This window comes from Capsicum annuum, chromosome 1 (genome assembly GCF_002878395.1).
Source record: "Capsicum annuum cultivar UCD-10X-F1 chromosome 1, UCD10Xv1.1, whole genome shotgun sequence".
Classification (NCBI taxonomy): Eukaryota; Viridiplantae; Streptophyta; class Magnoliopsida; order Solanales; family Solanaceae; genus Capsicum; species Capsicum annuum.
The window spans coordinates 155940225-155967475 of NC_061111.1; the positions used below are offsets into that span (position 1 = coordinate 155940225).

A 27251-nucleotide genomic window follows, 5' to 3' on the forward strand; every position below is an offset into this window, starting at 1 on the left:
ATAAGAGCTTTCAATTCATCCCAATCCAGAAGGTCAAGATTGTCATTCGTTGCCCATTACAACCGCTTTGTCTCCCACCAAGTAGATGCATAACCTTCAAATTGAGCAATGACATGTGCAGCTTTTTTTGGGAAGTTAACTCATTGAGTTGGAAAATCCAATTACATTGTAACTCCCAATCAAGATAGAGAGATGGATCACTGGTCCCTTTGTAATAAGGAAGAGTCATCTTAATGGAATTTAGGCCCGTGTCTCTACCCATATTGCCTCCTTGGTCCACTAGACCTTTTTGAACATGAGGTCGGTGTCCCAAGTTGCCCCTACCATGAGGAGCCAGTCTAACTCTTCCCCCTCGGCCTCTATGTCCCCCATCATAAGCTCTTCTTCTATTGCACACAAATTTCACAAAGAGAGTTGCTTCATCTAACCCCTCACCTCCATAAAGACCCTCACCTTCCACATCGTCAATTTGGATTGGTTGGTTTTGGTTTAGTGGTACTTTTGGAATATCAAGGGAGTTTCGGATTTTGGAAGCTTCTTGGTGGACTTGACTTCGCTTTTTTGGATAAGTAAGGACTTGGTGGATAGGTTCATGGGTTGGTCTAGGTGGGTTGAGCAATTGGGGAAATGTATCCGGTGTGGTAACATGTCCACTAGTCGAGGCGTGGTAGTGTTTCAAACTTGAATGGTTGGAATCTAGATGAACTTCCAATGTATCCATTCTCCTTGAAAAGGAACCCTCTATCCCGTCCATCCTTTCCTTCATCCTCTCTATTTGACCACTAAGATCATGTTTCACGCTCATTCTGGCTGCCAACAAAGCATCCATGGTTACCTCTCTCAAGGCTCTTGGACTACCTTCACTCGAAGCCATCGTACCTAATAAGAAATACTAAATAAAACACAAACAATAAAAAGTTAAGATTAGCAAAAATCATCCTCACTAACTCTCAAGCTCACACTTTTTCAAGTATCACTCAATTGGTCTCACAAGTGTTGGTACACCGTTTTTACTCCAATGAAGTTACTTGGTCCCACTTGCGGCTTAAGGTCGGAATGGATTTTTGTTTGCAATGACTCAAAATAAATTTGTACGTAAAAAGGCTACAACGAGTTTTCGAAAAGATAAAAGCACACAAAGAAACGTAGACACGAATAAACAGACCCAAAACTAATTTACAACCTAGTAGACAATTACTAATTTGTTAATTCGCAATAGAATCACCAAAATGCAACTAAGAAATAAAGATTAGAAATTAAGAAATTAAAAAATTCGAGCTTACTTATGTTGCGTGAACAAATAGTAAAACGTGATGATGTGGCATCCACGTAATTGGTCGCGGTCCCACACAATTTTTTTTAATCACCAATTTGAAGCTTTTGTCTTGATACAATTTAAAATGGATGAGTTTGTCTTTTGGTGGAAAAATTCAATTCTTGGAAACTTTTTCAAATTTCAACTTAAAAAGTGAGACTTGACTTTACTATTCCCACAAAACAAGGTCCTTGAAATATGAAAAAGTGGTTGACAAGTCTTTGAAGTGATGTGTTCAAGTCTCTTCACCAACAACTTTTCAACTTTATCTTACACCTTTTTTGGATCTATGTTATACTTTATATTGATTAAGAGATGTCAAGATGTGAAGAACAACAAGATCTCAATAACAATTTCTCAAGAACACCACCAACATTCACCTCCAAGTCCACAACAATTGCAACACACGGCCAAGATCAACAATATCAACACACGACCAACTTCCAATTTACATCAACAAGGTCAACAACATAAGCTCAAACCTTTAGATTTAGACACTTTAGTGTTGATGAGAAAGAAACCAACACTAGAAATAATCTAACCAAACAAAAGACTACAAGATCTATCCACAAAGAAACATGTCTCGGCCAAGAACAAGAACAACTTCTACATTTTCCTTTTTTTTTATATATTTTTAAGCTAGCTAGCCCAAGATTGATCTTGTGAAAACAAAATCAAGCCATGCTTTGATACCAAATGATACAAGATCGACAAGGAAGACACAAACACACACCAAAATAGTCCATGATTTGAAGAACCGATGACCCCTTTTGGTGACCCCTCTCGGATTCACTACACAATAACAATACAAGCATGATAACAACAAGATTCTAAGGTGTTCAACACCTATAATCAACGAGCCACAAACTAAGATTATAACATAATAACAAGAACAAAAATGACACAACAAGGTCTCAGGTTTAGACACCCAAAATCGAGAATGAACACAACAACAATAATAAGATAGAATGGTAGATAACTTGACACACAATGTACAAATACTATGAACGAAAGTGTATATTGAACACTAAGACCCAAGAATTCATACAAATAACATCAAGTTCTTACGGTGACCTCAAGGGAAAGGAATCCCTAAGCAACCAATGTTTCAAAACAAGCAACAAACACAAGTGATTCCACACTTGTCACAAGTGATATCCACACTTGTATGAACACTCTCAAAGAGCTCTCAAAATATCATCTAAGTTATGATAAAATGACCTAATATGTTCTATTTATAGCCTAGGTTACAACTTATTACAAAATGACTAAAACGCCCTTAATGAGTCAACACTCCAAAGCTTGTTCCATTAGTTGGCCAGTCACCCGAGCACGAGTTCTTTACGTATTGATCCACAATCATGATCGTACTCGTATCATATCTCGTCATCTAAATTATCATAACTACATCTAGAAGTAGAAGGTTCGATCAGCCCAATATTTTATTCCATAATTTGATACAAGTTATATAAACTCCTAGCTGTAGATACTATGCTAGCACAACAAGTTTCAACTGATGGCTTTTCATGACGTCCAGTTTCTAAATTTTTGTATAATTTTCTAACCAACATCGTTGTACCATGTTCTTTATAAAATGGGTTTAATAAATTAGTTGTTAAAAGAATTTGTGGAATAGAAAAATAATATTTTTTTAATTTTTCAATCATAGCTTCAATTGCCTCTTTGTTAGGACATATTTTTTATATTCAGCAAGTACTTTAGAAATAGCAGTAATAGTTACTAAAACAGAAGAAATAGTTGGAGTATATTGAGCAGATACTGTGTTCGTAGCTTGATAAAAAGTTTTCAAAAATTTACAAAGTTCTTCTACTTCGGTCCAATCATCTTCATCTAGCATTAAATTAACATCCTCATTATAAGAATTATAAACTAATTGTATAGGTTTACGATATATAACAGCAACTTCAAACATTTGAAACAAAGAATTCCATCTTGTAGGAATTTCTTTTGGAACTTTCTATATGGAAGGTCACATTGTTTACATTTACGTTTAAAATCATCCATTACACCCTTTCTTTTATTTTTAAACATATAACTATAAGCAATTCACACTTTAAGACAACCATTTCCAAACAAATGAATATCATCATGTACTATCAAATTTAAAATATGTGAAGAACATCTAACATGAAAATGATCTTCATTCATTAAACATAATCTAGTTTTTAACTCGTCAATAACTTTCAAATTATTAGAAACATTATCTAATGTGCATGTCATAGGTTTACCAATAAATCTAAAATATTTCATGCTCTCCGCTATTGTACTAGCTATATACATACCGGTTTTAGACTCGTCAACATATTTACAAGCAATAATTTTTTTTTGCATGTTCCAATCATGATCAATCCAATGAGCCGTGAGAGTAAAATAATCATTACCGACAACACTAGTACCCATATCAGAAGTAACAGATATTCTACCATCAAATTTATCAAATAAGCAACGAAGAAAATGACAATGTTCAGCTTGAAATTTAAAAATATCATTTTTAATTATATTTCATGAAAAACCTTTAAAAGGGGGATTATATACTCGTTGAATATAATGAATAAAACTGGGATGCGAAGGAAAACTAAAAGACAAAACCATAATAGCAACCAGTTTCGCTAGTTCTTCTCTATCTACATCTTCACTATATGTCGATGATGAACTTGCTTCAGCCGGATTAAACATATCTAAACGTGTTTGAACCATATTACCTCCTACAGATTCATGTACAAATGTTGTAACATCTTTTTATGCCTTAGCCTCATTTTTAGATGAATAAATTCTTTATTACATCTCATCAAATGTGTAGTTAGCAACCCTGTCCCGTCATTTTTTTTCCCGGTCAAATGTTTATCATGCTCCATAAATTTCCAAACTAAAGACCTTTTAGTACGTTCGGTACCTTTGGCCCTAGTAAATTCCGGTAAAGGGGGAAGTTCTTCACCGTGTTTCGGTAACTCCGTAACGGACTAGTAGGGATAGTGTTATCACCTAACTCTTGTTCTTCTATATCATCTTCCTCCGGTAAGCCTTCCTCAAAATCATTATAACGCCTACTTAGGGTCTCGTTATCTAATTTCATACCGATACCAACATTGAAACCATTAGATTGTGATAAAGAAGTTTCATTAAATGTAGGCGGTAATGAACTAGTACTAGCCTTACTTTTTTTATTTCTACAAAAAGCCTTACCAAAGCTTAGTTTTTTACCACTACTATTTTTTTCGAAATCCATAATTTAAATTAAAATATAAACACAATCAATACAAATATTATAAATTACAAAATTAATGTAAGTAAACAAATGTAGATACTAAAAAATAAAAATATAGATATTAACAAAAATAAAAAGAGCTAAAAGTTGGAACGATTATACCGAATGTCTGCGTAAAAGCAGACGTATACCAAATGACGGAATTAAAAGATGATAATTGAAGGTTATAATATCTTCAAAAAATCTTCAACTCCAACTAATATAATAATTGAATCTTCAAATCCAACTAATATAACAATTATAAATATTTAGAGAGAATGTGATATTAAGAGAGAGTGTGAGAATTGATAATATTTGTGTGAAAAAAGAAGTGAAAAAAAAGATATTTATAATGAAAATTTTACGGGGTGGTGTGGGGTAATTGAGAGGGGGTGGGGTAATTGGGAAGCGGCTAGAAATCAACGGACAAAAGAGCCGTTGCCAACCAAATCCCAATTAAAAAAAAAAACAGAAATTAACGTGTTCGCCGGACCGAAATCCGGTCAACCAGTACCGGAACCGGTTAATCGGAACTGGAAATATCGAATTTTTTCGACGTTCCGCACCGGTAACCTTATCTGGACCATTGGGTACCGGTATATCGAACCTAATTGGAACTGTTGCTTACTGGAACCGAAAACCTAGTGGAACCAAAGTTGGCGAACCAGAACGGAATTTTTCGGTTCCGTTGCCAGCCTTAGTAGAGGTTATGTCACCTCAAATTTTGGTTCAAAATATAACTTAAATAGAATTGAAGAGTTTTTTTATAAATAGGATAAAATTCTAATGAATTTAAAAGTGTTAAATATTATGATTTCTTACCTAAATTAAATAGCTAAACCTAAAGATATTCTAACTAAAATTAACAGTGAACGAAACTTTAGCCAAATAATAATAATACGTACACCCAGGAAAAAAATAACTATAAAACTTGAATAAGGGGAAAAGGAACGTTAAGGACTTAAGGTTATATATATAAAAAAAAATTGTTCTTCAAAAAGTTCACAATTTTTTAGTTGTTCATTGAGATACAAATACTACTTCAGTAGAATGTATGCTAGTATGCTCAATTAATTGAATTAATTAAAGATTTAATAAGTAAAATTAAATTTTAGTTGAATTTTAATGTCTTATACCCCTTTTTCCACATTTCTTTTTGGTAAGAAAAAGTGAACAAAACCTTGTTGATTTGCAAAAGGTTATCTTTTTTTGTTTTGACATATTAGACATAATTCTTTTACCATAAATTTAGAAATTTAACCATAATAAGAAAACCTTCTCTATTTAATTTTTAATATATTTATTATAGTTAATATTTAATATTATAAAAATAATAGAAAAAATATAAAAAGATAATTTTGTCTAAAGCAAAGACTTTTATGAAGGATAAAAAGTTTGATTCACTTTTCTAAGGGTCTTCACACTTTTAATATATTACTAGTTTAAGTGTACGTGCATTACGAGTGTATGTAGTTAATTAACAATAAATGAATACAAAAAAACAAATTATTGTATGTACGTTATATTATTAAATTAAAATTTTTAAAAATCAACATTAATTTTAAGACAAAAAATATGAAGAACATGATAATTCACCATATATTTTCTAATGTCTCTTTTAATTATTATAGACATGTGAAATATAGTAAAATATACTTTAATCTTGTAGTTTTAAATATACTGTATGAAAATTCAGAAATAGAGTACTTAAAAAAACGATATTAAAATGAACTAAGAAAAAAGTAAAATAAACAATTGGATTCGTGTATCTCTTGGGTATGCTAAAAAATAAGATATTTGTGTGCTAGAGTATGTATGTATACGGGAAGACATTTTTTCGTGTAATTTCTTTTACACCGACCATTGATTGAGCCAACAAATACTTTTTCTTTTGAGAGTTTTTTTAGGTTTCATGCCTTATAGAGTTTTAAAATAGTACTACTCCTTTAGGTACATATTGGTAGTGCTTTCTAGCTAATTAAGATTTAATAACCTTTTTTTAGTTTTTTTCAAAGTTCTAAATATTTTTCTAAAAAAATCCAATTAAAAAAATAATTTTTTTAAAAAATAAGATTAAATCACAATTAGTACAAAATTTTCAAAAAAGTTTAGATGAAAATACATGAAAAAAATTCACGATATTTAAAATTAAGAAACAATATGGAACAAACTAAATAGCCATTATCATGTCTTATTTCAATGCTCAATTAACTTGAAGTATCTAACTACAAAAAATTACAAAAAGGCAAATAAGATCTATTAGAAAAATAATGATTAACATCCCAATAATCTATATTTAAATTTTCAGAAGGGTTCAAATCAATTATTATACTGTATTTGTATTGTTGGATGACATTCACTATTTAGGAGAAGAAATCAATTAGGAGAAGTGAAATTACCAATCTTTGATCTTTATCGACTACCTCATTCGACGGCAACATGCTTTTTTCTATTAAAAAATATTCACCTGAAAAAACACACACAGAAATTATCAGAAGAAGAAAATTCATTGTTTGAATTTTCACTTAGGAGATTAAAGGCAGAATACAAGGTAGAAAGAAAAATGATACATAATAAATGCAAGAAAATTAAATCAAATCCAAAATAAAAAAACGGATAAATAATTTTTTTTTAAAAAATAAGAAGATATATATACAAAGTTACATCAAAATAAGAAAAACATCTCAAGTTTACCTCAAATCAAAAGGAGCAATTCTCAAAATTGTTGATGGCCTCTTTATACCTGCAACCAGTGATTAAAAAAAGTTAATGATAAGCCAAACAACTAATAAATAAAAATCAAATCTCCTAAAAACCTAATCCGATGAATAATCCTCAGAACGTAGTACATGTAGTTTTTTTAACCATAAAGCATAGATAAAAAAGTCTTTAATTAATAAGATAAGTAATTATTATGCATTCAGAATGACCTATCAATTTTTCGTAACGAAATACGACGATCCAAATAATTTATCCAAAATTATAAATAAGTCAATTTCATTACTAATTATCATGAATTCTGAATGACCAACCAATTTCTCGTGATAAAATGCGACGATCTAAATAATCTATCCAAAATTATAAATAACTAGGAAAATTAACCGCGTTTCGCGCGGTGTTAAATTCTTTATCAATAAGTTAAAATATATTCTCTAATAATAATTTTATTTCATTTATATTTCACATTCAATGAAGTTGAGATTTTAATTTGAAATAATGTACTTTTTTTTCAATCAAAAAGCATGAAAAAATTAAATTAAGTAGATCCTTGAGTAAATATCCATAATTCCTCCGCACTGCACCGGATTATCAAAAAAATTTAAAACCTTCTTCAACATTTCATAACTTCCTTCTCCATATGTTTTTGAAGTGTACAATATTATACCTTACAATATTAAAATAACTACACAAGTCTTTTTATATAGAATTGAAATATTGTATATGATGATCCTTAATTGTCCATTTACAACTCTTAATTTTCTTGATTAATGAAGATTATTAAGAGCATGAGTTATAAAGATGGTAATATGTGAGTTAAAAGCACAAAATTAATGAATATTATTAGAATAGAAGTTATAGAAATGTGAAGTGGTGTAAGTTATGAAAATGACTTATTAAATAAATTATTTAAGAAAAATAAAAATACTTTAAAATAGATTATTATGTTAGCATTATATAGTGAAATGGAGACAGCAGTATCAAAAAATAAGAAAAAAAAACTAGATACTATTGGAGGCCATAAAGAAGTGAACATCACCTCTTATATATTTGTCTTTTTTAAAACTTTAAGGGGTCGTTTGATAGAGTGTATTGGAAAAACTAATCCATGCATTAGTTAATGAGCATTAGTAATACTTTGTTTGGTACCATATTTTTATTATGCATAAATAATACTTGTACTAATTATACACTGTATTGTGTATTGAGGTGTGTATTAATAATACACATCATTTTCCATGTATTAGTAATGCAAGACTTTCAACACATGTATTAATTTATTAAATGACATTATTACCCCTTAAATTATTTTTCCTCCTTCTTTTACCACCATATCACACTCCTTTTTCCTTTCCCACCATAAAAATTACTCTCTGTTTTTTGGAAAAGAAAAGGTTACTGCATTTTCCTCTTCTTACTGCATCTTCTTCTTCTCCTTAATCAACATTTTCTTTTCTCACAAGGTTAGTAATTCTATCAAATCTATATTCCCAAATTTGATTTTTCATCGTAGGCAAATCCTTTTGCCTATGATGTAAATTGTAAAGCCTATGAAAAAAATATATCTTACTAGACAACATTTTGATCCGTATACCTTTATAAATGTTCCTTGGGGAGAAAAAGAGCTAGATAATCTTGGACATAGGCGTAATTTGGTTGAGGTTGTGTTGGTAATGCAATTACTGCAAAGCTTGTTCAACGGTATAATCATATCAGCGAAAACTTGTTATTTTGTATAATTTTTTCGTAGCATCTTTGCAAAAACTGATTACTTTGCTTTGAACCTACACTTGTTAATGAGTTGTCTTCTACTTATATTGGTAAAAAATTGACGATGATTGAACGGTCTTGTGATTAAGGAAAGGGTAATTTGGTAAACAAATATTTTTTTTTACAAAAATTATATAAATATATATTATCTTTAATACATCAAACCAAACAATGTGTAAAAAATAATGGATGTGTAACTAATACCAGCATTACTAATAATTGCATTAATCATACAAGCATTACTAATAAACCCTATTTAGCATTATTCCTATACACTCTACCAAAACGACCCCTAAGCGTTTCAAAAATTGACATAAAGAAGAATGCTATAAAATAATGTAAGCAATATATGCCCATCATAGCAAGCTAATGAATTGTAACAATAATTAAAGAAGACGAAAGTCTAACCCTGTAACATATATATTTGAACAAAGATGGAGATAAGATCTCTTTCTTTATAAAGAGAGACTGTTGAGATGCCTAGCATCAAGTAAAAGCTATGGAGAGCAATACTTTAATAAATTGATATTTTTATTTCTATTTTATTTGAGTTCTCTAAAAATCGAAAAGTATGTACCATCTCAATATGGGACGATTACGAATTCATTTGAACTAAAAACCTCCTACGATAAGTTTTTTTTTTCTTTTTTAAGTTTCTCTTCCAGTACTTGGAACCTCCATTCGAGTCCGATTAATGCGGATTCACACCACATAGAATCCATTCGAAGATATCGCTCCTACTAAATATTTTTCTACACTAAGAGCTCAAAACAGAGACTGATTAAGGAATAGGCTCTCCAACTACAAATTTCAACTTGGGAACAAATGAAAAATTTAATGTCTAACTGAATAAATTGTATTTGCATTACTAAACCTTCCATTGGATAAGCAGTTCCAACTTAAAAACAAATCATTATTTTGACAATAATAAGTAACCTGAAAAAAGAGGGAAAGATTAGATCTTTGTGATCAATATCCAAAGTTTGCATTATAATTTAAATATTGACAGAATCAAAGTCAATCAAAAACAAAATATGTCAACAAAACACTAAACATATCAAGAAAGATATTTAAGCCACACATTAGTATAAATATGACAATATTGTGAAATGCTATTGTTACCTCTTCATATCAAACAACTTCATCTTCACCATCCTTTTTATAAGATGACGATAATACATATTAAAATCAAAGATATAAAATAAAATAAAATTAAAACAAAAAAGAAAGAAGAAAATAAAGGAGAAGAGAAAAAAACATATCATAAGATCCTCCCAAAAAATGAGAAGATTATATATAGTATGGAAAATAGAATATGAATAGGCAAAAATAAATTGCCCACTTAATAGCCATTTATTTTTCTTATTCAATGTACAGTTTCTTTTCTTCATAAATACAATGACTTGTAAAATATTCAAAAAAACTCAACAATAGGAGGAAAAAGATAAATAATTTTTTTGGTCTATGAAGCATGCCACATAAGCATGCCTATAAGTCTACTTTATATATAGAGAGAGAGATTCAATTTCAAATCACTAATTGTATATGAAATACTAGAAACAAAACTCACAAAGAAATTTTTCAATTTATAATTATTTATCAAAAAATACATCATTTATTGTTGTAAACTTCAAAATCAATCTAAAATTTTAGAAAACATACCTTTGGACAAATTCACTTCAAAAACCTGCAATTTTAGTAAAGAATATGAATGATATATTTATGGTGGAAAACATTAGAGAAAGTAATAAGACAAACATTAAGATCTACTATAAAAGAAAATTCGTAAAGAAAGAAAACCTAAAAATACAAAAGTGATAAAGTTCATGAATGAGATTGTGGAATAATATTTTTTATATATATATAGGAAACCCTAAATCAAAAAGGAATTAAAAAAGTAAATATTGTCTAAACCAGAAAGAAATTTAAAAAGTAAATATTATAGATTCCAACACCTAAAAAAAGCTAAAACATGAAATTTTTTTAAAGAAAAAGATAAATAGACTCCTACTTAAAAAAATATTATGTAAATCAAAAATATGAAATTTTGTAGAGTAGAGTTATAGAGCATTTTAGCATTGTAACATGATTTGGATAAATACGGTAATTTAAGAATAAATAATAATTTTGGAACTTATGCTCTTAAATATATTATAGTATTTATGTGATTATAAGAGTTTTTACTAATAATAAAAAGAGAATCCGAATCTCTATTTTGGATCACCTGACTTTTAAAAAAATTAATAATCAAAATTTAATATATTTATTTTATTAGGATTCCATATATATCCTACTGGTTATTTCTTTGAGAAAATACATCAAATCACCCCTGAACTTGTCCGCATAACTTACTTTAGACCCTTAACTTTACGGATAATTATTTACCCCCCTTAACAACTTTATAGTGAATTATATACCATCCTAAAAATGCACTACCACTCTCACTGAGGGAGGTGCATTACACGCGCGCTACATCACATGCTGCATCATTGCCACATCACTGCCACGTCACTGTTACATAAAAAATATTTTAAAAAATAATGCCTAATATTATATAATAAAAATTTAAAAAAAAAAACTCAATTTCTCTCTCAAACCCCCTCTTATATGTATTTTAAGATTATCACCATTAATCTACCACCATTAGCACACCATGTTTTTTGACCTCAGCTAACACTTTCCTCCGATTTCAATTTCATTTCAAAATTTTAATATCCACAAAGATAAATGAAACTTCCTTCAATTTCAATATCATTCCAATTTCTCATATTTACAAAGATAATCAAATTGAAAACTTTGACTGTAAATATCGACTAAAAATAGCAAAGCATCGAAAATAGGAAGACTAACTTTCTTGGACATTGAAATTTCAATCAAAGAATGATCGAAAATAGGAAGTCCAACATAAATCTTACACATTGAAATTCAAATCAAAGGATAAATCAACTACATCCGAATCCCAAAATAGTTAAACTTGGACATATAAATCAACTACAATCATTCCCCTCCAGTCAATTCCATTTCATCCAAAATGCTCAAGTGATAAAAATCAGACACTTTACCTTCGAATTTTCTCTGACTTTGTCTTCGGCTTTGGCCAAAACGTAATAGTAGTATCTGGGTCCATCAATAAATCTTGAAAAAAAGTTTGAGGCAAATGTGTTGGTGCAGGAGACACTCCAATTGGGTGATTCTTGAACTGAATGTTACATGAAAAAATGCTAAAGCTTTTGATTGCAAGAAACATATGCATTTTCCTATTTTCTTTGGAGGAAGAAATTGGGACAAATACTTATGAGAGAATTAGTGTACATTGGAGCAAAGATGAGACTGTTTATGGTAGATATGGGTGCCGGAGTTGAAAAATTTGGGGTTGAACGGGAGAGGCGGGGAAGAGGGAGAAGGGGAGGCGGGGGGATCTTTTTTATTTTCTTTCTTTATATATATATATATAATTATATAAAAAGTGGGCCCATTATTTAAAAAAATAAGACATGCATTTTTTATTTTTGCCACGTCAGCTTTAGGGGTTGAATTAATTAAGCATAAAGTTATTAAGAGGGGTAAATAATTACACGTCAAGTTAAGGATCTAAAGTAAGTTATGCGGATAAGTTCAGGGGTAATTTGATGTATTTTCTCTATTTCTTTTCATATATTTCAAAAGTCCTTAATTTCTATCCCATATATTTTAGGAGTGTTTAATTTCTATTCATATATTTTTAGGAGTCCTTAATTTGATTAAATAATAAATTTATTTTTTTTAAAAGGTGAAAAGACAATCTTGTCTATTGCGTAGACTTTTAATGAAGGATAAAAAAATTAAATCACTTTTCTAAGGACATTCACACTTTTAATATACTAGTTTAGGTGTACGCGCTTTGCGCGTGTACCTCACTTTAATGAGTTCAAACATTACACTATATAAGACATTTGTTTAAATAATAAAGATGCATATAATAATTAAATTTAATATCTTTTGAGTATGTAAAGAAGGAGAATTTATTTATTAAACCTAACCTTTACCAAAAACGATAATAGAGATATCAAAATAATACAACTAAACTTAAATTTTACACACAAAAATTTCTCAAAGTCAATCGAGATCATCTACGAACTGTAAACTACCACAAAATAACAAACTAATAGAGATATTACAATAATACAATTAAACCTAACTTTTTCCTATTTTTTTTTTAAAGCCGACCGACATTCATCTAGCATCTGTAAATTAAAATAAAATAATAAGATAATAAAGATATCAAAACAATACAATTAAACCTAACCTTTCTACAATAAATTCTTCAAAGCCAACCAACATTCATCTACGACCTGTAAACTATAAAAAATAATAATATAATAGTGATCACAAAGCTTCACTTTGATCCAACTAATTCTTGTCTGGGTGAAAATTTTGACTCTAAAGAATGATTTTGAATGAAAACAAAGAAGATTTATATATACACACATGCTGAATTCTATTATACTGACAAAAACAGTGAGGAAGATGAGAGTTAGAAAATCAAACATCCACCAATCTAGACATGCAATCAAATCAAGTTAGATCGACATCAATCATATTCTCCCAATAGGCAAATCGATTTGTTCTCTAGTTTAACGTACATCTCAATATTTATTTTTCTTAATAGAGTCCTATTTTAGGAGTATTTTTCTAATTGAACAGTAGAAAGGAAAATATTAATCAATTCTTCTACCATATATTTTAGGAGTCCCATATATTTTAGAAAGTCTAGTAGAAAGAAAACTATTAATTAATTTTCCTACCATATATTTTAGGTGTCTCATATATTTTAGGAAGTCTAGTTAATATAATAAAAAATAATTAAACAATAAATTAGAAAAAATGGTGAAAAGATAGTTTTGTCTAAAGAAAAATCTTTTAATGAAGGGCAAAAAGTTCAAATCACTTTTCTAAGAATATTTACACTTTTGATATATTATAGATCTCCCAGTAGGCAAACCGGTTTGTTCTCTAGTTTAGCATACATCTCAATATTTATAGAAGTATTTTCTTAATAGAGTCCTATTTTAGGAGTATTTTTCTAATTGAACACTAGAAAGAAAAATATTAATTAATTCTCATACCATATATTTTAGGAGTCCCATATATTTTAAGAAGTCTAGCAGAAAGAAAAGTATTAATTAATTGTCCTGCCATATATTTTAGGAAATCTAGTTAATATAGTAAAAACTAATTAAATAATAAATTAAAGAAAATAGTGAAAATACAATTTTGTGTAAAGAAAAATCTTTTAATGAAGGGCAAAAAGTTCAAATTACTTTTCTAAATTTCTTTACACTTTTAATATATTATAGATATAGATTATAGATATAGATATAGGTTATAGATATAAATAATTACATATCATTATTATCTATGTATATAAATTTTGATTTGTTGAATCAGTTCGGATAGTAAACACACAACAATATTTAAATTGAGAAATCGTAATATTTTAGAAATGAATTTGTAAATTAATTCAAATTATAAAATTTAAATCATATTATCCAAATCCATTGAAAAATTTAAGTTGATCCAATTTGCGCACAACCTTAATCTCAAAAGTGTCAACACTGTACTTGCATTCCCCCTTTAATTGTAAATATGATAAACAATTAAATACACTTTCCTCATAAAATCTTCAAAATTTACACCTTTTCTCAAATGCAAAGCAAAAAGAAATTAAAAATGAAAATAAAAATAAGAGAGGAAAGAAAGAATGAGGTTGAAAATAATAGGAGCTAAAAATCTCCTCTTATCTAACAAGGCCAATTCTTTCCACAACATACAACAATAACAATCTTTTGAAAATCTTGACACTAGAAGAAAAGAGAAGAAATGGGGTTAATCCCTCATTCCCAAGTTTTTTCTCCTTTCCCAGGCATCAATAATTCTTCAACAAACCAATTTCCCAAAATCACAAGGACCCTCAAATTCTCAGCTTCTTCAGACGAACAGATATCTGTTGAAACTGACCCTGTCAAGCTTGCATTTGCAAAAGCTAAGGCCTATAAGAAAGAAACTAAATCACCTGATCCTTCTCCCAAGATTGTACAAAATGGTGCTAAGGATAGTGATGATCAAGTGGTGCCTCCAGCTGACAAAATTGCGTTGGACAGTAATACTATACAACAAAGTGAGACAAAGCATTTTTTTTTTTCTTTTTTGAGTTTAAATCAATATGGCTGTGCTTGTTGACATTTTGTATTGCGAAATTTTCTGCTAATTATTGATGGATTGTAAATTGGTAAGGATCCCCATATTTAGGAGTTATTTGGTGGTTGGATAGAGTTATACATGTATTAGTAACGTAGAAATTAGTTATACAGAGATTATTCCTCCAGTAATTATTTTATCTTCTAACGTGCATAAAATAATACGTAGATAACCTTATAACTTTTATATTAGTTATGCAAGTTTGTAAACTTGTAACCAAACACCATAATTGATGTGCTGAATTTTATACATAGCAACTTAAATGCTACAAAATACAATACTAGTTTAATACATGAACAGTGCACTTCTAACCATCAATCAGATGACCACTTATTGGTTGGTGTTATACTAAAGATTTGCCTTTGCATAACTAAATGCAATGTTTGGCTAGTGGTATTAAATAATTAGAATAAGAATATGTGTATTAGTAATAGAGGATTCAAATATCTAAATACAAATATTTCCTTAAAAGTAGGTGATCTCTACATGTCGTCCCTGTATCATTTTTCCTTACTGTGTAATAATCCCTTTATTATTCACCGCATAAGGAACTCATGGATTACGATCTCAGGATAACTAGTATTGTGAACCGAATGAGCTTTGTCTTTTTGATTGTTATGCAAAGGAGAAGGGCTTTATTATCCTTCATTTGGTGCTGCATTGAAGGGGAGCCTTGGAGTAACTGGTAAAGTTGGTGCCATGTGACCAGGAGGTCACGGGTTCAAGCCTTGGAAACAACCTCTAGCAGAAATGCAAGGTAAGGCTGCGTACGATATACCCTTGTGGTGGGGCCCTTCCCCGGACACCGCGCATAGCAGTAGCTTTAGTGCACCGGGCTGCCCTTTTCTTTCATTTGGTGCTGCAATGTTATCCTGCAGCATTCTTCAAGATGAAATTAGACACAATAATGAAATTTTGCTACCTGAAATAATGAGTTATATTCACCTAAAGGCGTGAATTTCTTATATAGATGATTCTACTTCGTCAGATATTTATTCTAATATTTGGAACTGATTTCTTCCGTGTACTACTAGTCGATAGGACCTCATTGGTAAGTGATATAAGCTCTAGTGCATTGGAACTCATGGTTATGGACTCAAATACAGTGAGCTTGGTAAATGAAGTGGTTGTAGTTGAAAAATGAGATTATTCAGGAATACACATTGTATCTTGAGATTACGCAGTGAATTTCAGGTAGTAGATCCACAAACAAATTCAAAATTGTTCGAATTGTGTAATCATCAATTACTGGTTTGTGTAGGATCTAATAAAGAGAATGGGGAAAATGACTTCATCAAAAAAGAAAACGGGAAAAGTGACAGAAATGCTTTACCCAAAGAGAGTGGTAGAAAGAAGGAAAAATTGACAATCTCAAGTATTGATTTTGTGGGGCTTGGTTTTTCTGATAATAAGAAGAGCAGGGGACTGCCTGCTGGATTGGTTCCAATAGTAGACCCATTCTCTGGAGGAGCCTTGCCTGACGTAGAAATACTTGTCGGGGACACAAGCAAGTTTGCAGATACAGAGACATCAAAGTCAAACCGCATCCAAGAAGATGACATGAATACCTATAAGCCAAAGGTTTCCACCTGGGGAGTTTTCCCCAGACCGAACGACATCTCTAAAACTGTAAGTTGCCTATTATGACTTGTGTTATAGCTTTTTGTTATGCATTGTCTTCTTATTCAGTGTGCTTCATTTTAAAGTTATCCACTATGTTTTTATAGAAACAGCAGCTTTTACTACTTTTGCTGGATATGTTTATTTGAATGTTTTCTAGTGCAATTAGAAGTTCATGCTTCATTTAATATGCCTGAGTTCATTGTTTTATGGAGTGTTAGTAGGTTAGTTTCCGCGTTAACTCCCAATTACAGAACCTATAATTTGACCAAGATTCTTCCTAAAGCAGAAAGTTATAGTAGCAAAATATGCAAGTGCTAAAGGAAAGACAAAAATAGAAAGCTAAGGTAAACTGGATAAGTGATATCATATTTGTATCCTCTCTTCAATAAATTAACCAGCTCATTGTTTGGAAAATTAAGTTCCATCAGGTTCTTGCATTATGTTGAAAGGTGTCGGGAAATTGCAACTCAACTTAATCCATGCCTGAAAGCTTATTCTTTTTGCAGTTAAGACTAACAAGCTGTAGTATCACAAATTTTCTGTTTCTAGGAGGTTTAGAAAGTAAAGGCTGCTACAGAGTGTTGATATCTGTGGGGACTAACTGTGTTCTGCTATACTTGATATAGAATATTCTTTTTTTGAGAAGATAACTTGATATAGAATATTCTGATAGGCAACTTCCAATTTTCGGAATACTGGCGATGTTTAACTGGAGAATTTTAACTTTAATGAGGATATCCTTGAATGTGGACTTTTTTTTGGGTGGGGTGGTGGAGGTTTGATTTGGAGGACGATTCTCCTTGTGAGTAAGGAAGGGCAGGAGAAAACTTTCTCATGACTGATTACTGCTAAAATAAAGCATTGTTTAATGGTTTCTCGGGTGTTGGTACCTTATTAGTTTGGTATGTTTTGATAATTAGCATAAACTCAAATTGACAGACCAGCAATCTGAAAAAGGTTGCAGTTCACCCCCTTCACAGCCTTCTTAGCCCTGGTCCGTCCTTGCATACTACCAGCTTTATGACATATGGTTCATTTGTGATTTCTTAGTATAATTTTGTTTTCCATTACTCGTTCTTATAAGGGTTTTGATGCGGCATTGCGTCAAACTCGGCTCAAAGTTTTTGATGGGGCATTTACATCTTTGCTTCAAGTCTTCTGATTTGGCATTCTACCAATTATGCTACAAATCTTTGTAAACCCTGTTTGATGGACTGCACTATGGATGAAACTTGTGAAACTATCTGTAAACTAGCTTCATGAACAACTTTCAGCTCATTTGCGAGCATTTATCCGCCCCTTCGCTGCTATATAGCGTATAGAAGGAAGTTATTTCTTGTTAATATGTTGGATTATGCTTCTAACTTATTGCTTGTTTGGAGCTTAGTTTGGTGGTGGAAGAACTATACGTCCAGGAGAGGTACTTGAGTCAGCAGAAGAGAAAGCAGCTAAAGCAGCACGTACAAGAGAGCTACTTGCTGCCTACAAGAAAAGAGTAGGCCTAACTATTGATCCAAACCTAAAACTTGAATGTGAGAAGGTATGCTTTAATTGCTATTTTTTTTAATGCTCCCCTTGTTTCAATTTGTTTGTCTGGTTTTGACTTGGCACGGAGTTTAAGAATGTAAAGAAGACTTTTGAATCTTGTGGCCTTAAACTAAAGATATGTAGATGTACCAAAATGTCCTTTAATCTTGTGGTCTTAAACATGTCATGTGTAGTTTGAAATTAAAGAGTTGTCAACAAAGGAAAGAGGCATTCTTTTTTAAACAACTAAAAAAGAAAGTAAGACAAACAAATTGAAATGGAGGGAGTTTACGTTTCTGGATGCATCAAATTTCTTTCATTATGGAATATACATTTAATTTGCTTGTTATATTGATCTTGAGAAATGACACAGAAATCTCATAGTTTATTTATAAATTTACACTTTTCAGCATATGTACAAAGTTGTTATACACCATCCCAGTTCTATGAATTGCCATGTTGTTAACAATTTAATTCGGTAACACCAGACGTGTTTCTTCATATAGTGGAACTAAATATTTCTGCCAATCATTTCTACTTTGAATACACATAAAGCCGAGTTTCTTTTTGAAATAAAGAGGGATATCTGGTTGCATATTCAGTCACTTAAATGAATGAGAAGAGTCATCGGAGGGTTTGTACTGATGTGTTCTTTTTTCTCACAAATCCATTCAGATGGACTGAAGTCAAAGGTTTCAAAACTTGGAAACTGTAACATGGCCATGGCCCTTGATGAGTGGGATAAATTTAAGTTACCATCAGACGTGAAGTTGGAGAGCTTCAGGGATATTGGCCTTCAGAGCTCATTAAACTTAAGCACCCCTTCCGATCTGTGAAAATTTTTCCCCGATTAGATCATCTTGTGGGTCTCCATTTTACAGTAGTTAATTAGATATATTTGCTTATTCAGCCATAGTAGTTTATAGTAAAGTTGGAAATAGACCAGAAGTACAAAAGCTAAATGTTAGATGTGGCCAGCTGTTTCATAATTCCTATGAAGTATGCTTTACCTCTGAAATTCCTACAAGGGACATCTGTCTTCCCCTATCGGGGGTTGTCTTGAATGAACTTTTGCATGTTCATTGGAGCTACTATGAAATGCATGGCAAGTGCATATAAGATTGATTTTAGAGAAGAAGCATGACATAACAGGCAAAAATATGGTTAGAAAGACTCACAAGATTTGGAAATGTACAAGTGAAGAAAATAGAGTGAGATTGGTCTGAATTAGTTCTTCCAGAACCACAAAGTCCAAAAAGTCCTATATGAGTTGACAGGTCTTGCCTTGCATTCTCATTTGGGTAAGCCGGAATGAAAGCAATGTCGACAGTGGGAGAGAATGGAATACTAGGGCTGCCTATACCTTAAAGAGCATAAGCTCGCATTCCAAGCCTTTGAATGCGAACTAAATCGAATAATGCATTTTAGAGGCTAGATGTGGGTGCTTTTCCTGAATTCACAAGTTGTAAAAATGGAACATCGACTTATCATCATTGTTAAAATTGATTGAAGCACACCTTTTTAAAAATAAATTCAAACAAGAGGATTCCCAAAAAAAAAAAAAAAAGATCTTATGCCGGAGGGGATTCAACAACTTATATATAGGAAAAAAAAAAAAACTTATTTTGCCCTATTTACATGTATATGTTTTCAACGAAGGGGGTTCAATGGATCCCCCTGCACCGCTATACCTCCACCAATGCTTATAAGCAAGGTAAACTGAAAATTGAACTACTGCAGATACTTGTGTTTATGGTTGACTTAGATAAAGATAATTGACATATGTTGAAGGAGTCCCTTGAAAGGGAAGAGTGTTTCAAGTATTAAACCATTCTTAACGTGAGATTATATTCTTTCTTGTTTGAGAATCATGAGATATGACTTACTTTTTAATTTTAGTGTTGTCATGCTTAGGCACTGAAGGATGGTGACTCTTTCATGGACCTTGGCAAGCTCAAGGAAGCACTACCATTTTATGAGGAAGTTATGAATAAGTTGCCGTTTCAGGTGATTTCTTGTACTAGTTGGATATTCTTCAACACTTAAACAACAACAACAACAACAAACCCAGTGAATTCCCACCAAGTGGGGTTTGGGAAGGGTAAAATATATGCAGTCCATACCGCTACCTCCGAAGAAGTAGAGAGGCTGTTTCCGAAAGACCCCCGGCTCAAGATAAAGAATAGTTAGCAAGATCAAAGTAATACACGAAAACAGGATTGGTGGCATAACCAAAATAAGAAATAAGGACTAATAAAAATAGAAATACGAGAGACATGAAAATAAGAGTAATATGAAAATAAGAAATAATAAAAGGACACCCACCTAGTAATAGTATACACTAGCAGCTCCTACCAATGGACACAGTCCTAGGGTTACTAGTCCGGCTACGCAAGAGCTCCCTAACTACAAGATACAACCCACCCTCGCATTAGCCTTCTACCCTTTTCCGCGACCTCCACACCTTCCTATCTAGGGTTATGTCCTCTGTAAGCTGTAACAGCTCCATGTCATATCTAATCACCTCTCTCCAGTATTTTGTTCGGCCTACCTCTACTCCTTCTGAAACCATCCAAAGCTAGCCTCTAACACCTACGAACTGGGGTATCCGTGCCCCTCTTCATCACATGCCTACACCATTTCAGCCTTCCCTCCCGCATCTTGTCTTCCATCGACGCCACTCCCACCTTCTCCCGAATAATCTCATTCCTAACTCTATCCCCTCTAGTAAGTCCACACATCCAACACAACATTCTCATTTTCGCTACCTTCAATTTTTGAATGTGGGAGTTCTTGACTGGCCAACACTCAGCACCATAAAGCAAGGCTGGACGGACTGCTACTCTGTAGAACTTACCTTTAAGCTTTAAGGGCACCTTCTTATCACACAACACTCCCGAGGCGAGCCTCCACTTCATCCAACCTGCTCCAATACGTTTAGAGACATCCTCATCAATCTCGCCATTCCCCTGAATCATAGATCCGAGATTCTTAAAATTATCCCTCTTACAAACATCCTGGGAATCCAACCTCACCACCACTCCGTCCCCCTGCTTCGAGTCACGAAACTTGCATTCCATATGCTTCGTCTTAGACCTACTCAGAACCCCTTAGCTTCAAGAGTTTGCTTCCAAACCTCCAATTTATCATTCACACCCCCCGCGTCTCATCAATCAACACTACATCATCTGCAAATAACATACACCAAGGCACCTCATCTTGAATACTCTGCGTCAACACGTCCATCACCAGCGCAAATAGAAACGGACTGAGAGTCGATCCCTGATGCAACTCTATCTCGACCGAAAAATGTTCTGAGTCTCCTCCCACCGTCCTCACCCGAGTCTTCCCTTCCTCGTACATGTCCTTAATAACTCTGATGTACGCCTCCGGGACCCCTCTCACCTCCCAGCATCTCCAAAGCACCTCCCTAGGGACTTTGTCATACGCCTTCTTCAAGTCGATGAACACCATGTGTAAATCCCTCTTCCTATCCCTATATTGCTCCACCAATCTTCTCACCAGGTGGATTGCCTCTGTCGTCGAGCGACCTGGCATAAATCCAAACTGGTTCTCCGAAACGGACACGAACCTCCTCAATCTCCGCTCAACCACTCTCTCCCAAATCTTCATAGTGTGACTCAACAGCTTAATACCCCTATAGTTGTTGCAACTCTGAATGTCACCCTTGTTCTTATATAACAGAATCATCGTACTACATCTCTAAGCCTCAGACATTTTCGCAGACTTGAAAATGCCGTTAAACAGATCAGTCAACCACCTTAAACCTACTCCACCAGTAAACTTCCAACAATCCATTGGAATTTCGTCCGGCCCTGTTGCCCTACCCCTTCGCATCCTACGAATAGCTTCTTTGGCCTCTTCAACCCTAAAACATCTGCAGTAACTGAGATTCCGGTTTTCCTCCGAGTGCTCCAACTCCTCTAACTCAATGTTTCTGTTCCTCTCCTCGTTTAACAGTCCACGAAAATACTCCTGCCATCTCCTCTTAATGTGGACATCCTCCTCCAAAACTATACCATCCTCCCCTTAATGCACTTCACTTGATCGAGGTCACGACCCTTCCGCTCCCTAGCTTTAGCCAGCCTATACAATCTCTTTTCCCCGCCTTTCTCCTCAAGCCCCGCATACAGACTCTCTAATGCTGTTGTCTTGGCAACCGTAACTGCTAACTTAGCCTCCTTCCTTTCCACTTTGTACACCTCCTTATTCACCCGCTTCTCATCTTCTTCTTTACTCTCAATCAACTTAACATACGCCCCTTTCTTAATCTCCGTTTTCTTCTTAACTTCTTTATTCCACCACCAGTCCCCCTTATGCCGGCCTGCCCGACCCCTCGAAACACCCAACACTTCTCTTGCAGTCTCCGTGATGCAGCTGACAGCCCTATCCGACATAACATCCACGTCTCCCCTGCACTCCCACACGTCCATTCCCGCCACCTTCTCCCTTATCTCCAGCACACTAACTGGTGTCAAGCCTCCCCACTTAATTCTAGGTCGACCCTCCCTGACCCTTCTCTTCTTGCTCTTTTTGATTATCAAGTCCATCACCAAAAGCCTGTGCTGGGTCGAAAGATACTCATCGGAATGACTTTACAGTCCTTGCAAAACGCTCTATCCCCCTTCCTAAGCAGCATAAAATCCATTTAAATCTTGGCTATCGCGCTTCGGAAGGTAATTAGGTGATCCTCCTTCTTCGGAAAGCTCGAGTTCACTACCACCAGCCCAAAAGCCCTCGCAAAATCCAACAGGGTAGCTCCCTCACCATTTCTATCCCCGAAACCAAAACCCCTATGTACGTCATCATAGCCTGCCGGTAAAACCTCGATATGCCCATTGAAGTCCCCCGCTATGACAATCTTCTCCGAGTTAGGCACGCTTCTCACCTCCTCGTCTAGAGCCTCCCAAAAACTCGCTTTCACATCCTCGTCCAAGCCCGCCTGCGGCGCATAAACAATACACACATGCAACGTAAACCCCCTAATGACCAACTTAATCGACATCATCCCATCACTAACCCTCTTAACCTCCACCACCTGCCCTCTAAGTTCCTCATCCACTAAGATGCCCACTCCATTCCGACCCTTCTCACTCCCTGAGTATCACATCTTGTACCCATCCACATCCCTAGCCTTAAACCCGACCCACTTAGTCTCCTGAACACACGCAATGTTATCCTCCTCTTCTTAAGAATCTTCACCAGCTCAACAGATTTACCCTAAAGGTCCCTATGTTCCAAGACCCTACCCTCAACCTACCCTCTCTCGCCTCTTGCCTACCTCTACCACTCCTCACCGATCCAGCCCTAACACCCGACCTATACCCCACACCCACCCCAGCCCTCCCCTTTTCTCCCCCTCCCAAAACGACCCCCCGCCCCAGCCCCCGCGGACAAGACCCTATTCCACCATTAACCCCCACCGCCACTACTCACAGAGCAAAACAAGGCCCCAAACAGACAAGCAAACAAACAAGGCAACAGTAGGGAAATAGCAGTCACGCACAAAACACCCTATCCAGTCTAGCAGCTAGAACAACACAACAAGTTCCACCAATAAGCGAAACAACCCGTCACAACTATAGTCCTAAGAAACAAAATAATACCATATAATACAATATAATACAATAATACAAAGAAACTGAATTGTAAGAAGTAACTAAAAACTCAAAGTTTAGATGTCACCGGGGTACTCCTGCGTGATGCTGGTTCCGGCGATGTTGTTGACGAAATTGGTTGCCGGAGATGATTCGCCTGGAAACAAGCCCGCCAGTGCGTCACCGGAAAGTTGCCGGAGTGCCCTCTAGGACCTGCCAGAAGCTGGACGTTGGCTTGTCTTCTGCACCCTTACCCGTCGCCGGATTGGAGTCGAGCCGGCGGGAACCCTAAACCCGCCGGTGATAGCAGTGTCTAGGGGGGGCAGGACAGAGGGGAAGGGAGAGAGAGAAAGATAGAGACGGGGCTGGAGAGAACTGGGGAGAGAGAGAAAACGAGGGATAGAGGACACCCTTACCTGTTGCCGGCGTTCGCTATGCCGTCGCCGGCGTCGGCCGTTAGGTTCAGTGACGTTGGTCAGTCAGTAGACGTTATGCAAAAGGAACATTAAAGAGCGATCGTTATATCAGATGCAAAATCTTCTTCAACACTTAAAACCTTGCAAAATTAATGTATGTATCTTTTTTTCTTTCCCTTTCACATCTTAAACCAGAAAAACCAAAGAATTGTTAAGATGCATTTTATCCAACTTCTGTGTATGTCATTTGAGTAAAAGTGCCAACTTCCTCAGCACTCTCTTGCAAATGAGCTGCATCCGTCCACCAAAAAAGAAGGAAAAGACCCAACTTCATGCTCAAATATCTTTTGGGATAAGAATTGCATATGTTAAACATTATATAAAAGAGGTGTTAAACAAATTGATCTTCTTGCACATAAGTAACAAGGACTCAAGTAGTAACTTATACTTTTTGGCTTCTCTATTGAATGATGTGGAAACTTAAGATTTGCTTTCTTACAGAATGAATGCCGTGTTTTATGAGATACTAGATTACATTGGTCTTACTTTTATACTTCTAAACTTTGTGTTGTCCTGTTCTTAACAGAAGTGAAAAGTAATATAAGCAAACCCGAAGACAATTGGCACTTCTCTTCTCTAGTACATTTGACATTGAAATCTATGACATAATGTTTGTGCAGACTCAGCTTCATGGATTAGCTGCACTGCAGTGGTCTATTTGTCAAGATTCACTTCGAAGGTATGTCATCTGTGAGTGTCTAATGTTCCTCACCATGCCATCTGTGACTCTCTAATGTCCTAGGTTTTAAGTAAGTTCTAAGTAAAATGCCCGCCCTTGGCTCTAATAAGGTAGTTGAAGCATTTATGCTTAAGAATTCCAGCCCACCCAAGAGAAATTAAGAAGGAAAGAGAAAGAGTTTCACTGAGCATTTTGCTAAACTAATTGATAAAAGAGAAGCCAGCATAGGATACTGGATTCCTACAAACCTGTGAATTCAAGTGATAAATTCACCATTTCTGTAACTTAAAATTCTTAGTGTTCTTAATGATTTTTATGTTCTGCTCATATGCTTTCTTTGAGGGCAATAACATAGAGGTGTGTGCAGGCTGGCACAGACACCATGGTTATTCTTTACTGTGGACACCATGATCTTTGTAATGCTGAAATGTTCAAACAGTTAATTGTAAACTTGAACTTGCATGGACCTTGTGCCTGCTTCTAAGTCTGACCATTTATTTCGCATGGACCTTGTGCCTGCTTCTAAGTCTGACCATGCATTCATTTCTACACCATAATGGACAGGTCCGATGAAGCTCGTTCAATGTACGAGAAGCTTCAGTCCCATCCTAATCCTGGAGTTAGCAAGAAAGCAAGACAATTTGTGTTCAGCTTTCAGGTAATCATTATCTATTCAGGAAGCTCATGTTGTGCATCAACCTTGACGGTAAAGACATGTTAAAAGGTTGGAAGTTTACAAAACACTTAATTATAGACAGCCAATTAGAAGTTTAGGTATTTTGGAGGGCATTGATTCTCTGTTGCTATTGGATATTGCACACCCTCAAATGACAGTGTTGTCTACTGAAATGTCGGGCCAGATATTTATACAAGGGGATTAAAAAAAACCAAGACTATCATAGTTGGAATTTGAACGTGTGACAGAAAGTAATTAACTTGCGATCATGTTTACCACTACACTAGAATCTTCCCTTATGTCTAAGGGATTCGATGGTTTATACTATAACCAAAAAAGGGTTCAAATTGAACACTGCCCTCTCCTCCATCTTGTTGCTACTGAGTACTCAAAACTGTTTTTCTTGGTTTATGGCAGGCCGTGGAAATGATGAAGGTAACTGGCTCAACATTCTCTTCTACGAATACTGGGTATCAGAATTATTTCAACGCTTTTATTAGGGATAAAGTAAACTATTCCCAAAATGAAGATGAAACAGAACAAGGTGCAATTCAACAAGCAATTCCATACATTATATTTCTTCTATTCCCCATTTTTATTGTGCTATTAATTGCTGTAAGAAAGGGTATATAAGTTTTGTAAGCAAAAGAAAAAAAAAACATTGCAACTGAAATGTTTCTTCCAAAAGTATATAATGTAATAAGTCGTGGTTTCTGTGGAGATTGAGTTTGGTAAAACCTTTAGCATATGCATGATTAATTATGATATAAATTGATAATAATGTGAGGCTTTATTCCAAAACATAACTCATGCAAATTAACTCAATGAACATCAGTATTACCTCTTTTCAAGTATGAAGTATGATAAGACATGATTAACAAACCAATTCATAATTTTCACCCTAGTGCGTCTTATCATTGACTAGTGTTCAAGTCCCAGTTCAAATAAAGAACATCATAGGTGATTTTTTGCTCACTTGGTGGAAAGAATTACAATAGCAAATATCCAGTGAGCTAGTCAAGGTAGCACAAGTTGGTCTCGATATTACCGTTATAAAAAAAAAAAAAAAAAAAACCTGAGTTCTCGAGGTTGTAATATGGTAGGTAATTTTGGAATAAGATTGACCTTCATGCTTGACTAGCTAGATAATGTTGGAACTATACCAATTAGTTAGATCGATCTCTTAACCTTAACATCAATGGATTATGAAAACCTAATTTATCTGCTAGTGTAACTTCTTCAATATTAGCAAAGAACACTTATTTTCTGAAATAATTATATGATGAAAACACCTTCCAAGGAAAAACAATTACGATTATACTGTATGTACCACATTTTAATTAATAC

At 34.0% G+C, this 27251-nt stretch overlaps 1 protein-coding gene across 2 annotated transcripts; it reads left to right on the forward strand.

Annotated features, from left to right (window-relative positions):
- Positions 1-14717: 14717 nt before the first annotated feature.
- Positions 14718-26624, forward strand: LOC107840287. 2 transcript variants are annotated; one of them, XM_016684112.2, is made up of 7 exons: positions 14718-15225; positions 16567-16934; positions 18316-18468; positions 20370-20462; positions 25170-25228; positions 25793-25886; positions 26322-26624. In XM_016684112.2, the coding sequence occupies exons 1-7, from the start codon at positions 14928-14930 to the stop codon at positions 26535-26537; spliced, it is 1281 nt and encodes a 426-aa protein (XP_016539598.2). In that variant the 5' UTR covers positions 14718-14927; the 3' UTR covers positions 26538-26624. The 2 variants fall into 2 exon arrangements, with proteins under 2 accessions (XP_016539598.2, XP_016539605.2); XM_016684119.2 differs by lacking the exon at positions 20370-20462 and having other exon boundaries at positions 14776-15225.
- The last annotated feature ends 627 nt before the right edge of the window (positions 26625-27251 follow it).

Excerpts from the sequence above, each read along its gene's own strand:
- LOC107840287 (XM_016684112.2), top strand. The coding sequence starts at position 14,928 with ATGGGGTTAATCCCTCATTCCCAAGTTTTTTCTCCTTTCCCAGGCATC. Across the intron at positions 16,935-18,315 it reads CGAACGACATCTCTAAAACT|TTTGGTGGTGGAAGAACTAT; the intron begins GTAAGTTGCCTA and ends TTTGGAGCTTAG. Across the intron at positions 25,887-26,321 it reads AATTTGTGTTCAGCTTTCAG|GCCGTGGAAATGATGAAGGT; the intron begins GTAATCATTATC and ends GGTTTATGGCAG.